Source organism: Uncinocarpus reesii, genomic scaffold, assembly GCF_000003515.1.
Source record: "Uncinocarpus reesii 1704 scaffold_1 genomic scaffold, whole genome shotgun sequence".
Classification (NCBI taxonomy): Eukaryota; Fungi; Ascomycota; class Eurotiomycetes; order Onygenales; family Onygenaceae; genus Uncinocarpus; species Uncinocarpus reesii.
This window is the reverse complement of record NW_003052500.1, coordinates 5,876,232-5,891,825: the sequence shown is the minus strand read 5'-3', so window position 1 is coordinate 5,891,825 and position 15,594 is coordinate 5,876,232. Positions and strand designations below refer to the sequence as shown.

The 15,594-nt window shown below is 50.1% G+C and overlaps 5 protein-coding genes across 5 annotated transcripts; 1 reads left to right on the top strand and 4 right to left on the bottom strand.

The window, feature by feature from the left end:
- Positions 1 to 310: 310 nt before the first annotated feature.
- Positions 311 to 1,038, bottom strand: UREG_02239 (uncharacterized protein; the record flags this gene model as incomplete). The annotated part of the gene is made up of 2 exons (XM_002542677.1): positions 311 to 348; positions 414 to 1,038. The coding sequence occupies 2 exons, from the start codon at positions 1,036 to 1,038 to the stop codon at positions 311 to 313; spliced, it is 663 nt and encodes a 220-aa protein (XP_002542723.1).
- Positions 1,039 to 3,080: 2,042 nt separating this feature from the next.
- Positions 3,081 to 5,595, bottom strand: UREG_02238 (pH-response regulator protein palF/RIM8; the record flags this gene model as incomplete). The annotated part of the gene is made up of 2 exons (XM_002542676.1): positions 3,081 to 5,060; positions 5,131 to 5,595. The coding sequence occupies 2 exons, from the start codon at positions 5,593 to 5,595 to the stop codon at positions 3,081 to 3,083; spliced, it is 2,445 nt and encodes an 814-aa protein (XP_002542722.1).
- A 2,070-nt stretch (positions 5,596 to 7,665) lies between these two features.
- UREG_02237 (uncharacterized protein) lies at positions 7,666 to 9,322 on the bottom strand (the record flags this gene model as incomplete). Its single annotated transcript, XM_002542675.1, has 2 exons — positions 7,666 to 8,808; positions 8,873 to 9,322. 2 exons carry the CDS (start codon positions 9,320 to 9,322, stop codon positions 7,666 to 7,668), a joined length of 1,593 nt encoding a protein of 530 aa, XP_002542721.1.
- An 886-nt stretch (positions 9,323 to 10,208) lies between these two features.
- On the bottom strand, positions 10,209 to 12,022 carry UREG_02236 (uncharacterized protein; the record flags this gene model as incomplete). Its single annotated transcript, XM_002542674.1, has 4 exons — positions 10,209 to 10,422; positions 10,496 to 11,608; positions 11,664 to 11,775; positions 11,839 to 12,022. The coding sequence occupies 4 exons, from the start codon at positions 12,020 to 12,022 to the stop codon at positions 10,209 to 10,211; spliced, it is 1,623 nt and encodes a 540-aa protein (XP_002542720.1).
- A 279-nt stretch (positions 12,023 to 12,301) lies between these two features.
- On the top strand, positions 12,302 to 15,364 carry UREG_02235 (uncharacterized protein; the record flags this gene model as incomplete). The annotated part of the gene is made up of 5 exons (XM_002542673.1): positions 12,302 to 12,337; positions 13,189 to 13,797; positions 13,888 to 14,000; positions 14,049 to 14,454; positions 14,519 to 15,364. The coding sequence occupies 5 exons, from the start codon at positions 12,302 to 12,304 to the stop codon at positions 15,362 to 15,364; spliced, it is 2,010 nt and encodes a 669-aa protein (XP_002542719.1).
- Positions 15,365 to 15,594: the final 230 nt, after the last annotated feature.

Genomic DNA, 15,594 nt, shown 5'->3' with positions numbered 1-15,594 from the left:
AAAAAGGGAAAATTTGCAGGTAATGCCAGTCATGCAAGAGCGAAGATCTTTTTTACGTCTAGTACCCAAGAAAAGCATGCTCCTTCATGCGAATGCAAGACATATTGATCACGATATCCCTTGACCGAGCAGCAAGAACGGAACCAAAAAGGAAAAGAAGAAAAAAAAAAAGTCAGTCAAATCGTCCGCAAAATGTCGCGGGTTTTCAATCAAAAAATTGCCCAGAATGAACGCGACAATATGCCTTCCCCATATGCGCCATGCAAACGAATCATGCCAAATATTCGTAAATTGTACACATCATCTCTCGTCAACAACCGTAATCGGAAAACTTTTCAACGGCGCTGTCTGCAGATATCCAAAAATTCACAGGCTGAGCTGATCAACGCTCCCAACCCTCCCCCCCAGCCTACCTCCGCCCTTGGTAACCATCCCGAGCGGATAGAACTTCTCCTCCCCACACGCATTGCGCCCACCGATATACCACTTCTCAGAACCCAAGGCGTCCCGGAACCCACCGCTCCCACTGCTGCTATCGCTACCACGGCGATGTCTATTGTGCGGCACTGGGATCGGGGTGGAACTAGCAACGGGAGAGGCGGCAGTTGATGCGCCGCCCAACGCAGTGGTAGACGTGGGCGTCAGGGAGGAGCGCGGCTGTGAGCGGGCGGTGGAGGGTGAAGGGGAAGCAGAATGCGAGTGGTTGTGGCTATGGTTATGGTGGTGTCGGCCGCTGTGGTGGTGGTGATGGTGATGCGAGGAGAAGTGGCTTGACGTTGATGCGGCCACGGCAGCCTGCGACGGGCTGGTCGACATGCCGTTTGAATTACTACCTCGTCCAGCGGTGGCGGCGGCGGCAGCTGCGGCTGATTTGGAGGTTATGGTTCGAGTGTTGGACGAGGATGAATTCGCAGAACCGACATGAGTCGGTGAGAGGGGAGCGGATGGGCCTGGAGAAGGCGATTTGGCGACCTTGTAGGCGGATTGGGCGCGGAAGGCGGCGAGGAAGTTTGCCAGGAACGGCCTGTTGGTGGACATGATGATGGTCCTGGGCTGTTCACCAGCCGTGAGAGAGAGCAGCAGAGAGGAGGAGAGATAGGCTGGCTCTGGCAAACAGAGATATGATCAAGCGGGGTCTGCGGATGTTGATATTAGAGCAGTTGATGTCTGGGGTAAAAGAGTTTCCAAACCGACTTCCGCCGTGCCAAGAATCTGCGTCATCGGACTTTGCTTGACCGACTTCACCCGCAATCATTTCGTCTCCGTGTCGCTGAGGCACACTTGCATTGATTCTGAATTAAAAGAATCACTGCTAGCAGCCTCAGTGCGCCTCTCGCTTTGGCTCAGTAATGCCGCCAACAAATAGCACTTGATCTTTACCGGCAAGCCTCACCGCCTGAAGCGCCGTACATTGCACATAATGTTCACTCGCCTACCACAAACATGGTGCAAATGTTCCTGGCTTCCTATCCGCATCGCAATTCTCCAGCTGATCCCAAATGCTAGCTAAAAACTCTTGGCTGAATGTGGAAAGCCCATGCGACAGTTTCATGGTGGAAGACACGTACAGGATACGCTTCACGAATGTGTCTGCTTCCTGATACTGTGCGTCGTCAGGTGCATCATTTTCATGAAATCTCGAAAGCAGTTCAAACTGTTTGCGTCCATCCTAGTCGATCAAGATTTGAGCCAGATACAGCTCCGTGGCACTTTCAAAAAGAAGTGCCTTGCGCTGGCAAAAGGCTATCCAGGCCCCTGAACAGAAACATTCCAACGTCAATCCACACTCCGCCGTACAAGTAAAGTAACGGGAGCCGAATGAGGTCGCCGCTATGCTGCCCGAACGTGCGGTCCCGTCATCGTCTTGTTTAATAGCGCCCCGGGAAGGAGAAGATGGAGGGATATATTTTAAAACATGCGTGGCTGAAACGTCGACGAGGTCCAACACTCACACCGTCTATGATGGGACGAGCTGTCGGACCCAGCTGATGATACTCCTTTGGTTCCAGTGCGGGCTTTGGGTGATCTCCCCTGGTCCCAGATTGCCCAGACGTTGAGCTCCGAGGAAGTTGTTGGTTTGAAGACTTGCAGATCTGCGATTTATCTCGGAATCGGACCCGAGATCGCTTGAAGCAACGATGAGATGATTCGGGTGATTTTGAAGAAAGCCCATGACGAAGTTAGAAAAAGGGGATATGATGCGGTTGTTGTTTCAACTGGTGAAATGTTTCTGAAGCTGGAGAGAAATTCAGTTGTAGCAGACAGATGATCTTCACAGCAGCTCAGCAAATTAAATGATATAGGGCGGAGACTGCCTGAATAAACAAATCTTTTATATGCTAGCGCATCAAGAGCGCCTGTTTTGAGAAACCGCGTTATCTCATCAAATATATTTTCTTTGTCCTATAGTCAAACCAGCTGTTTGTAGCACCTATAGTCCTTTCTCCAAAGTCAATGGCCCTCTCGCCGACCAATCTTTTTCAGGTTTTAGGACTAACCTACCACATTGGGAGTACTGATGGATAAGCTGTATAAGTGGGTGCAGAGCAAATGCCATAAGGCTGTCCAAATGATTCTATCAACCTTTGGATGACTGATAGGCTAGTACCCATTAGAACAGGTAGACGCAAACGCCAGGCATTTATAGCTACTGGCCCTTCAATGACATTCATCTCAGTTCTCTTTTGGGTTCATTGGGTCAAAAGGCAAGGCACTATACTTAGGTGCGGTGGTGTTACATGGAAAAGAATTGACCTTGTAATAAGAGACTGGTATATTGCCATTTATGACCACTTGCTTGCAAGCTCATTTGTCCAAAAAGAAAATCTTTGCATACTCCGTGAAAACGCTTAGGGAGAAAGAAAGGAAGAATCAAGAAAACGAATAAATATACAAGACTACCCCAAGAACCTCCTAAAATGCAAAAAGCCAGTTCATGTATGTACCTTCCGAGTAAACAGGGTATTAGGGTAAATGTACCATTTATGCAAAGGTTATGTCGAGACTTGTGAGATCAAGATTGTTATCCGGAGGAAAGGTAGAGCATCGCCAAAAAAAGGTATACGACGAGAAAGGATGCATTATAAACACACTTCCAGTCGCCAACTAGTAACGAGATTATGAATTCCAGTTTCCGCGCTGGTATCTAGGCAACGATTCTCCTCCGATTTGGGGCTCAGCTCCAGTAGAGGGATGGCTGATGATAATATCTTCCTCTGTGAGAACTGGCGCGGAGGGTTCGAAATTTGAGGTAGCATCGAGTCCAGCGTCGTGAGCGTGAGTGTACGAATCGGGAGGAGCACTAGCTTGATTAAGGAGGCGTTGCCGCTCAAGTTCCTGTTTATCGTCTGGGGCGTGGGATTGGGCGGCGGGAGTGTTTGCATGCGCATCGCCGGAAGATTCTGGCCAGGGGTTAGGAGGGGGAGGAGAAGAATGAACAGGGTGGAAAGACGCACGTGAATGATCGTTTGCGGTTCGGTAGGCTGGAGTAATCGTATCCGTAGAAGAGCAGATGCAGCGGGCGAGCCGTTCCGAGGCAAGGAGTTAAAGTCGCTCTGGTGTTGATGATCGTGAATATGTGAATAATGGGAATGGTCTTCGGAAAGTGTGGGCGCAGAAGGTTGTGCCAACAGGACGGATGATGGGCCGGCGGCAGCGTCTTCGTCCCCTGCAGGTGGCGCGCTGGGGAGAAGCATTTCTTCAGCACGACGTAATCTCGTCTTTTCGTCGACAACCTCTTCTGGCTGAGCGGGTGGGATGAAAGTCGGAGGTGGAGACTCAGTGGAATACTCGCTATGTGGCGGAGGGTGACTTGACCAGTCTGCACCTCCGTCAGCGTCGTATTCACTGTGCTGCGGTGGATGCTGATCGACAAACTGAATGCGCTGGGTTGTAGGTTGTTGGTCGAACGGTTCATCTTGAGAAGTAGACGGCGCCTGAGTTTGTTCAGACTCTGAAGGAGCGTCTTGACGCTGAGTGCGGGAGCTATCCTTTGATCCGACAATTATCTCAAAGGCACATGCAATGACACTTTTGTCTCTTCGGACCTGATCAGTGTCGAGAATATTCCCAGCCACGTTGGAAGTCGTCATGCCCCGTTGAATCTCTGCCGCCGTATTCACCTTGCCACTGCCATACAGATTATTGGTCATCATGTTCAGTCGCGGACGAAGCCGGTCCTGGCCGGCTAGTTTGCCCCGTATATCCATCACAACTTCGACGTAGTAACGGAAGCTAATCATAGCTCCAGGTACACGGGTGATTGTCGGGAACGCGTCTTCAGGAATACGGATCGACGTTTTGATATCGGCCACCATTGTACCGGGGTCGACGATTAGTGGACAGAAGAGCTGAGATAAGTCCTTACGAAACACACTACTCGTTCGGGTCACACCAAAACTCAAACCACCTAGGCCGGTGCGTGATTTTGGATAGTAGTCCTCATAGACGGGCTTTTTACCCTTTTCAGGCGTCCCAATCGGCAACTGAGGGTACATGTCGATGCGTCCCTGGCGGTAGAGAGTGATGATGACTCCACTTGGACTTCTGATCGGCTTTGTATGCTTTATCGAGATATTGACGGGCAAAAGGTCCCCTGGAAGCACACCAGAGCGAAGTACTCGAGTTGTAGCAGTAATTTCTTGGCTGGCTGACGATGTTGCACCATTCCACAATTCGTCGCTTCGTTGGGCCATGCACCTCGCAGAACTTGGCTCGCTGACGATTTGGAAGCTCTGGGTGCTGTTACTCACACAACTCGAATTACTCCGCTCGCTCGGTACAGGACTCAGCGGCGGTCCCGGATCGGAAGATTGGGGGTCAGTAGACGATGCTCTCGCAGGGGCGTCGCTGGAGGTGGAGTTGGTTTTGGTTTTCGATCTGGATTTCGACCTTTTTGATACGGGCTCCAGGGAAATAACCCGGGGTTTCGGCACGGGTAGATTTGCTACGTCGATGGCTTCAAGAAGAAGAATGCGCTTGTCACAGGTCATGGTCGGGGAGATTGTAGTTGGACGCGTCAAGGTGGACGTAAGCACATAGGAGATTGTTCCTCGTTCGAACTAAAGAGTGAAAAAAAAAAAAGTCAACAGAAATGAGCAATGATGTGAAAGCAGAGCCGGGTGCACCTACGTTGATACTACTTGGTAAGCCATACGGAGGGAAACACAGCTCGAAGCGAAACTTGTATATTCCCTCCTTGAGGCGACCATCCCCGCATAGCACAACTTCGTCCTCGAACAACGTAGCCAGGCCGTTTCCCAAATATTCGCCATTCCTCCTTCCCCTTCCTGTCGCTATGAAGCCGGAATCTTCAGCCGTTTCACCCGGAGCGACGGGATTCTTGTAGACTTTGGCGTAACCATGCAGGCAGAGGACGAGATGCGTGATCCGAACAGGTTTGACGACGGTCAAACACACGGCGCCTTTCACCGCATCTCCAGGTGAATACGACTTCCACGGATCGTCCGGCTGGATGTAGAACTCGGAGATATTCCGATTTCGATTGCTGAATCGGCTCGTAAACTTGGACAGGATGGAGCGTTTTCGCGCGGGAGAAGCAGAAGTCGCCTGGCCATTGGGGCAGTCTAATTCCATGGCCGGTGCGAAAGATGTGGCTCCATAAGCGTGCTAGATGCGCAAGCTACAAGGCGGTGCGGGCTGGCCGGATGGAGGAACGAGTCGGGCGGAGGTGGGAGGGGGGGGGGGCGGACGGACACGGCGGCGGCGCCAACGTCACCATGCGATGGCGAGGAACCAACGATTAACGACGGGAGCGGTGGAGCAGAGAGCGGACGGTGTCTCGGGAGAGTTCTTGTCGAAGCGGTATGTACAGGGCGTTGTGCGGGTGTGAATGATGGCGGGCTACGGAGGGAATCGAGCGAGCGAAGTCAGAAGCGGCAGCGAACTCGAGGGCGGCGACAGGGACATTCGAACAGCATTGTTTCAGCAACATGTAGCAAGATCCAGAAGTGATCGCAGGCAGAAAGGAGGCAAAAGCGACAGCAAACCAAGATGCACAAGAGACGCGAGCAGGAGAGCCAGAGATGATGGAGAGCAGCGCTCCGAGCGTGAGGAGGAAAAGCGTGTTCAGGACTCGATGTGGAGATTAATATTGGGAACTTTTTGGGTCCAACCGCCAACCCTGCTGGTCCCGTATTGGCAAACTCTTAGTTGATGCTTTGCTTGACCTCCGTCCAGTCCCTGGTCTCGGTTGCTGCAGCCATCTTACGAACCACCGGTGGCAATGCACGGCAGAAACGGGCCTGCGGTCGTCTGCTGGGAGGGTCGAGACTCGAGAGCCAGCCCCCAAGGGCGCCGAGTGGACGCGGTGCGGAGGAGTGGCTCGCTTGGACAGGTCAAGCTTCGCCAATCTCGAGGCTTGTTTCGGCTTGTTGAGTCGCTTTTGAAATCTAGCGGTGTCATTTCTGAACTCTGAATCGGATTCCGTGAACCCTCTTCCCGCTCGCGAGCCCACCATGCAGGCCCCAGGAGGCTTCGGAACTGCGGGAATGCGACGAGCAGTTGGAAACGGCCATTGTTACTTTGATGCAGGGATATGACAACTGCAGCTGGACGAATATGATTGTTATAAACTGACAGCTGTACGCCGCGACTCTCGAACTCACTTATAAACTAGGTAGTTGGTCATAGATGTCGTTTCTAGAATACTGTTGTCCGGAATGGTCGCAGAACGAGGATGCACTCCTCCACAGACTCGAAATACCCATCAACCAACATTGTACGATTTGAAGTTCCAACTGGTTTGGACGCAAACAACCGGCTCAGAAGATGACTGGCAGGAGCAGCAGTCGTTCACCAATTAGAGAACAAACTCTTATCATTAAAAGCGCTATTGGCGATATGTTCGAAAGGCTGAAACCAAAAGCTCAACTGGATGGAGCACTCTGAAGAGCTTCTTGTGGGACAAAGCTGGTGCACCGAGCATGATGTGTGCATGATGAAGACCAACCAGTGGCCATCATAGTTGACAGCCTGCATCCAGAGACAGCCATGAATGAAGTTAAAATGCCACAGTGTCTAATGAAAATCGCTCAAGCTTGCCATCCTGGCTTGGACTTCACGCGTCTTGCGCGTTCTTACAATTGATGGGCCGTCGGGCCGTCATGCATATCTATTGAACTAAAGCGGAACCGTCAAGGACGCACGCCCTCTCAAGTTAAGTGTTTCTCGAGCTACCATAGAGCTGCTAGATGAAAGGGGCAGTTTCACAAGTTCTCTGAACAATACTGACTGAGGGAAGGCAAATGAGGCCATTTTGCGGAGTAGAAAACCTATGGCAATATTCATAAACCGATGTAGGCCCCGTTGTCTGACTGATCTAACATGCCGGATGGGGTTTTCATCCCGTAGAGAATGTTCGACAGCAGGTGGCCTACTGATTAGCATCAAGGGCTGCATTCAAGGACCCATCATTGCTCTGGCAGAAGTATTGATTTGCTCCCACAAATTCTGTTTGTTGCTCGTGTTGTAACATTGTAAACTTGAAAGACGATTTGCTTCCGCCAGCCACAGGAAGCCCTGTTGGCTAAGCTTTCTCGGTCGCCCGACTTGGGAAATGCTTGTCTGACATTCCTCCCAGCGCAAACGGTAAAAAAGAAATCTAAAACTCAATTTTTGGGCCTGGCTTTGTGATAGCAGGTTTATTTATTTCGATTGTTCTCTTTCCCCTGCTTCAATCCCCCGCATTTCCTCTTTCATTCGTGTAATCGTCCCGCTTCCCCCGTACACCATCCCGGTGTAGAGCATCGCGACACTCGCACCGGCATCCAGCGCCGCACGCGCCTCTTTGCCGTTTGTGATACCACCAGATGCAAATAATACCTTTGCCGGCCGGGAAGCCTGTGTTAGCGATGATGCATTTGCCGATGGGGTATCGGTGGTGTCATCAGCTACCGCTGTGTCGCTGCTGGCTTCTGGCTGAGCCCCGCGCATAGAATGGCTGTCGAGAATATTTCGATATCTAGAAACAAGAGATACCGTGCGATCGAACAACTGAGGGCCTGAGAAACCTCCCGTCTCCTTGAGGGTAGTTCGTTCCCGCTCGGACAACTGGTAACCCTTTGGTAACGGATCCGGTCGGCGGTTAGTAGTATTACCAACTATAACTCCGTCGACGCCAGATGCCCAGACGGCATCGCAGATCCCATTCACCTGCTCTTCACTATCTTCGTCGGGACTGACTTTCACCATCACATATGGCTTTGTGTGGCGATCGGTCTTTTGTGCTGCTTCGACGACTCCCTTTAATAGCTTTGTCAAGGGCTCGACGCGCTGTAAATCTCTCAATCCAGGCGTGTTCGGGCTTGACACATTGACAACAAGGATATCCGCATATTTTGCCAATCGGTCCACACAGTACACGTAGTCTCTTTTGATCGCTTCAATATCGTTGTCCGGGGTCGTCTTGTTTTTGGCAATCTGCACCGCCAATAGTTTGCCCTCCGCGAGACTACCTGGTGGAACGCCGGCAGCCCCGTCAAGCACTCTTTGTTCCGCGTCTTCACTTGATCCGTATCCGTTCGCATAGGCAAACTCACGCACCCGCTTTCTCAGTACGTATGCCATATGATCCGCTCCTTTGGAATTGAGTCCGTATCGATTGATAAGAGCATTTTGCGATGGGATCCGGAAAACTCGGGTCCTAGGGTTTCCTTCTTGTGGTAATGGAGTACATCCTCCTACTTCAACAATGGCGGGTCCAAGGTCAAACAGAGGATCGGGAATCTCGGCGTCTTTATCTAACCCGCCAGAGATACCAATTGGATTACACAGAGTGTACCCGAAAACCTGGAGAATACCCTCATAAGCGTCATCGCAATAATCTAACACTATAGGCCAAAACAAAACAAACCTCAGTAACCAACCTTCCATCCCCATCTGGATTTCCCCTCTCCCTCGGATGCAACCCAAACCGATATAGCCGCTTCAACATATCCACACCGGCATGGTGAGCATCCTCCGCATCCGGATACATCCATCGCAGCAATCGAGGTACCAAATATCGATGGGCACTCGCCCGCGTATCCGTCATATAAACATACCCGCAGCCCATACCCAAGACAGCCGCCGTCGTCCACAACACTCGTCGTAGCCGTCTCCCCGTTGAGGCGGTTTTCTTCGCAGCACTGCTAGTTATCGTCGCTGCAGCAGCTCCGGCAGCGGCGCTCTGCGCTTCTTTCTTTGCTGTGGACGCTGCATCGGAGGAATTGAAGCGGTTGTGGTACCGCGGGCTGCACGCTGGCCTGGCGAAATTGGACGAGAGGACAGCGCGGCAATTGAGCCGCGTGGGCCTGGGGAACATGCTCATTTATTTCCAGCCCGTGCGAGAAAAGCGCCGCAGGGCCAATTGGTGGATTGAACGATGAACAATTGGAAAACGTCGTTTTTGCGACTGGACTTCCAAAGCCTGTGGGATCAAAGGCGGGTTTCACGTGACGTCATTTTGAGTCTTGGTCGTTAACTTCAGACTTCAGCTTTGAGGGCTCACAAGGCTTGGGAAGTGCAAAATGATTGATGAAATGATGACAGGAAGAGCATATTGGGCCTCAGGATATTGCATTAGAACTGTATCTTGATCCGCACCGCCTCCGGAAATGCTCAAGATTCTTCGGACTCGCTTTTCATCTCGGCGATTTTGATGCAATGGCCAACTACGGAGTACATCCTGCGCTTACTGAGGTCGGATTAGTTTTGGATATTCCATGCCGAAGAACATGTGCCACAGCTCCCTGCCGTGCGTATCTTCAAGCCCTGGACACAAAATACCATAGTTTCATTGATTCGCACAGCATCGTCCCATCCACGCATATCCTGAATAACCAGTTTGGAGGACAGTCCGCATTGCGAAGAGGCTGTAAATTGAACCCAAGGCATTTTGATCCATAGTTTTTGCTTCCTGCTGGAATTCCCAGCTACATTGATACATCTGAGGTTCGTTTCGATGGAGGGCTGGGGTTCCCAGCCAATTTTTTATATTCGGATCAACCCAGCGTCATGGCCTTCCCATCATAGTGCCGGGTCGCTCGATGAAAGATGAGAACGACAGAGTTAAGTGGAGCAAACCTATTTGTATAGCCTCCTTATCTGGAACCGCCGAGTATGTATTAACCCAAGAATATTATTGAAAAGCACCGCCATTACCCAAGTCGTAGCCATTATTTACACAAACATGAGTTCGGTGGGAACACTTAGACGGAAATAGACTCCAGCTCCTGTAGCTTCTCTTTATCGAAGTTTTGACTATCAACCCGATCAATCCCTATTTGGACGCAATCCAACATATGATGTTCAACGTTGACCTTTGGCCCCTTGAACCACTTCCTTGCGTCTAGGATCCACCAAGTCAACACGACTAGCATAGGGCCGCCATAAACGACGCTGGTCCAATTCATTTGCTTTGGTCTGTGATATGTTTAGTCAGTTCCTAAGTCGGTATTATTGAGAGAAGGGAACCAAAAAGACACATCGCACTTACGTCAGTTCCGAGCCCGTGTGAGCGGGAAGACACAAAATTGGCAACATTAGAATCACGAAGGATACCCCTATCCCGCCAATGATAGGGCTATATTTCCCTAGGCTCCAAGGGCCAGGTCGAAACTTGTCTTTTACAACGAAGACTCGAATACCAATTGGAATCGAAAACGCGACGAAAGCGGCGATGGCGCCAATGGAAAACAAAGCACCCATCGCGAGGTCGCCAGCGAATATCAGCAGGGTGCACAGGATGCCAATTACACAATTAATCCACACTGCATTCACAGGTGTCCTAGTATGCTTGTTAACCCTTTTCCATACCCCGGAGAGAGGAAAACAATCGTCACGAGAATATGCGTAGGTTACGCGAGATGCCGCGATCATACAAGCTTGGCCCATCGAAAAGCCGCAAACGATTGTCAGTCCAAGGATCGCCACTGCCGTTTTCCTTGACATCACTTGGAACAAGTAAGACGCCCACGGCTGGCCCAAATCGGATGTTAACACCGCATTAATATCTTGGACGGTATATGCCACGACAACCTGGAGAAACCAGCCCATAACGCCGCCTATCCCTGAAGTCAGGACGATAGCCCTAGGGGAGGCGATGCTCGCATTGGAGCATTCTTCGCTCAAGTGAAACGGTGAGTCGTATCCAGACATCGTCCAAATAACACTGACAAATGACATTAGTACTGCGACTCCATCGGGGAAAGAAGTCCCTTTGAATATGGTTCCCCAGACTTCCTCGGACGAATTGAACTTAGGAGAATTAGTAGTTCCTGCTGGAATAGTTATGATAACGATGACTAGACAAAGAATATTAAAAGTCGATCCATACGAGTTCATCTCAGCGATCCATTTTGTCGGCATACTGCTGATGACCCCATGGAGTAGCATGAGGAAAGTGGTCAGAAGGAAGGTTTGATAGGGCGCTGGCACATAATTGGGATTGTAGATTGAACCAGCGGCAAGAATCATGCCTGCGGTTGCATAGTTGACCGACGGCGCTGCCATCACCTGGCCCAGCCAATTTGACCATCCAGTTATCCATGCCGCAAATGGACCCCATCCGCCCGGAGCTAGCACAGCAGCAGCGTAATAGAGACCCCCGCTACTTCAGGTTAGCTGTGAATGCTTTCTAAGGGCCAGGGGAAGGAATTACGTACCTGGTAGGCATGGATGAGCAAAGCTCAGCCATTGCCATGGCTACGCATTGAATGAACACCATTGCGATAATCCAACCCCATACCATTCCTGCAGTACCGGCATACCCCATGCCTGGAGTTCAATTCAGCCATCACTGTCAATCAAATCCACCGAGAGGTTGGAGTCACTACTTACCATACCAGAGGGTGCTCGCGAACGACGGCAGTAGCCCAAGGACGGAGAAGCTGACGCAGAAAGTTGTCCAAAGTGAGAATTCACGTTTAAACTCCTGCTTGTACCCGAGGGATACGATGACCCGTTCATCTTCATTCATCTTGGGGTCCACATTCAGAACATCACCGTCTGGAATAATGGGCATGTTTAGATGGCGGTGGTTTTGTCGGCCTTGAAGGTGGCCCGACGGCATGCCAATGAAGGACCTATGGTGACCATAGAGCTGAGAAAAGTGAATTCATTCAAGAAAGAGCACTCGCCTGTGGTCCCTCGTGGTAGGCGCGCGAGTCCAGGGAGGACTCAAAGTATAGCAGGAAGATGCCGTTCTATCTAGGCAATAGGAGATATATAACGAACGCTGAGCGTGACACGATTCCTTGTCGTGGTTAATTGGAGAATGTTGTCATAATGTGCAAAAAGCAAAATGTCGAATTGTCCCAGGTTCCAGGAGCAACCCCAGGTGCGTCCAACCGGAGACTAAGTGTGTAACGCTTTCCACACTTTGACTGGGAACGGTGTGCCCATCCAATTACCTAGTTTAGCCATGCCAGGAGATACGGGTGGCGGAAAGGGAACCGGTGTGGTGAGCGTCCATTTGTTGTAATTGGCAGGTCTTATTGAGACCCAGCCTAGAAGATAGGAGAAAAGTGGCTGCAAATATCTCCTCATTCTTGATCGAGATCGGCAATAAGCTCCCCACGCACCGAGCTTTGGGTCCTCATGCTGTGTATTTCCGCGATTCCGTATGCCTGCTTCAATCTTCCAGAATAGACTCTCAGTTCTAGCCCTTGTGCAATCCGTTTGTGTCTGCCTTTCGGTCCATGCTTGAGCAGCCTGCAGCCTACAAGCCACAGATCTAGCTACTATAAAGCAGCTCAAGAGCATAGCTCAGCTTGGCGGTTGCGCATCAAATATGCCACGGCTTTCTCACTGCTCTATCCTGATAGAGGATAAAGAATGGCCAGTAGGCTGTGACCGAACTAGAGCAGCTATGTTTCTTGATTGGAAGGCCTTTATCATCCATTCGGTACATCTAACAGCCACCACAAAGCTGATGATTAGAAGACCAGCGTCGAAATCTCAATGAAACAGGAGATATCTCGACTGTAGTACTTTTGGTGAAGTTGGCGATGAAGTGTGAATGGCGCTAAAGAGAATCAAGCAGGAGACACTAGGAAAGTTAAAAGCTATCAAACGTCCTTCCAGCCTTTCCCTCGCTTTATTCCTTCGAGCAATTCCAAATCAGCTTCTGCTTGATCAATGTTCGATGACACAGTATTTTGGGCAATACTGGATTAGTGCCTTTTGCAGGACTTCGGAGTCTCACGAGGCAGAGGGATTGAAAACTCAACCGGAGCTCCATTGGCGAGGAAATACTCAATTCTCCTGCCCTCTCCATCTATCCGTTTAAGCGGAAGGATGGAAGAAGGAGAAGACTTTGGCGATGGACGATCCACTAAACGGCTCAAGACGTCGCATGTCAATGAGTGGGTTCTACAATCGAACTCGCGTGGTGACAGCTCCAACAATCGGGCATTACAGTCGTTGAGTCGGTCTATAACTCCCCCCTTATCGTATCGGCGCCGAACCTCTGGAGCTTTATCCCCAATAAAGGGGCTGACAGAGGCGACAAAATCCTCAGAGCCAGTCCGAATCGAATCCAAGTTAAATGTCATCTCGTCCCCGGTGCAACTCACGCACATCCGTGACCTCTCTGACCAGTCTGGTCATAATGGTGACACTATCAAGCTGCGGGATATCCTAGGCGATCCACTGATTAAGGAATGCTGGCAGTTCAATTTTCTATTTGATATCGACTTTCTGATGGACCAATTTGATCCCGACGTGAAGAATCTAGTCAAAGTCAAAGTTGTCCATGGATCATGGAAGAAGGACGCTCCAAACAGGATTCGTGTTGATGTGAAGAACACCCCCATCTACTACCCACCTGGAGAATATTTTTCTATATTCCGTATCCTCGTTTATTAACATCCTCATTCTTGGCAACAGGAACAATGCTCCCGTTACCAAAATGTGGAGCCAATCATTGCGTACATGCCGGAGCCGTTTGGAACACATCATTCTAAAATGATGGTGTTAATACGCCACGATGACTGTGCACAGTAAGCAGGGATTTTGTGTGTGACCCTACCCAGCTGCTAATATTCTAGGGTTGTCATCCATACGGCAAATATGATTCCTGGAGATTGGGCAAACATGTGTCAAGCAGTTTGGAAATCGCCACTCCTTCCTTTGCTGTCGCCAAACAATGATCGGGAACCCTCGATTACGGGCGAAATTGGTAGCGGTCCCAGGTTCAAGCGAGATCTTCTCGCATACTTAGAAGCATATGGTCGCAAAAAGACTGGTCCCCTGGTCGAGCAACTTAAAAACTATGGCTTTGATGGGATACGCGCTGCCTTAATTGCCAGCGTTCCGTCAAGGCAAAGGTTCCCAAGCTTAGATTCTCGGAAAGAGACTATATGGGGCTGGCCTGCGCTACAAGATGTACTGCGCCGGATACCTATTCATAAACAGCAACCGTTACAATCAAAAAGATCGAGAATTGTGATACAGGTCAGTTTTGGTTATCTTTGGACGCCTGTGTGGAATTACCATTAACTTTAAGGCGCACCAATAGATTTCATCCATAGCATCTCTCGGCCAAAGTGACAAATGGCTTAAAGAAACATTTTTTGCCTCTCTATACCCGCACTCAGCAGCCGATGGGGCCCCTCAGCTCTCGATTATATTTCCCACGCCAGATGAAATCCGTAGGTCTTTAAATGGTTATGGTTCTGGTGGATCCATTCATATGAAGATTCAGAGCTCTGCGCAACAGAAGCAATTAGATTACATGCGACCCTATCTTTGTCATTGGGCTGGTGACTCTGAAAATAATCAGACACCGGTTTCTGCTACTGACGTGCTCACACACGACTCTGCAATTGACAGATACCCACCCAAAGCTACTCCCGTTCGGGAAGCTGGCCGTCGCCGAGCTGCGCCCCATATAAAGACATATATCCGCTTCTCAGATGAAGATATGCGTACAATAGACTGGGCAATGGTGACTTCGGCAAATCTGTCTACTCAGGCATGGGGTGCAGCCATCAATGCGAAACAGGAGGTTAGAATATGCAGCTGGGAAATTGGTGTGTTGGTATGGCCGGACTTATTTTGCAACGGGTCCGAAAGGAGGAACGAGAGTGGCGAAGAAAACAAAGACAAGGCAAAAAGTGATTATGCTCGGATGATACCCTGTTTTAGGCGAGATTCTCCTTGCCTAAGCGAAGTGGAAAGATATGAAATAGAAGAAACATCGAAGAAGGATGCTGATAACACCGGGGTGTTATCCACACTCGTTGGGTTTCGAATGCCGTACGATCTTCCTCTGAAGCCTTATTCCCCCAGGGATGTGCCCTGGTGCGCCACAGCAAGTCACAAGGAGCCGGATTGGTTGGGCCAGACATGGGAAGAGGGCTAAAATCGTTGCATACCATAGAATGGTTTGGCTGTTTCATATCAGCGTCTCATTGTATTATTGGCACAACTATTATAGTGCTTGGGACGGAGAATTTTGCCGAGCAAGGCAGCTGTATGAAGATTAATATGTATTGAATATGGCTTAAATATCATTACTTTGCTACTTCAAGCAGGTCAAGTGAAAAGATGGAAGGAAGCAAGAAAGAATAGAGGGGCTTGCATGCACCATGT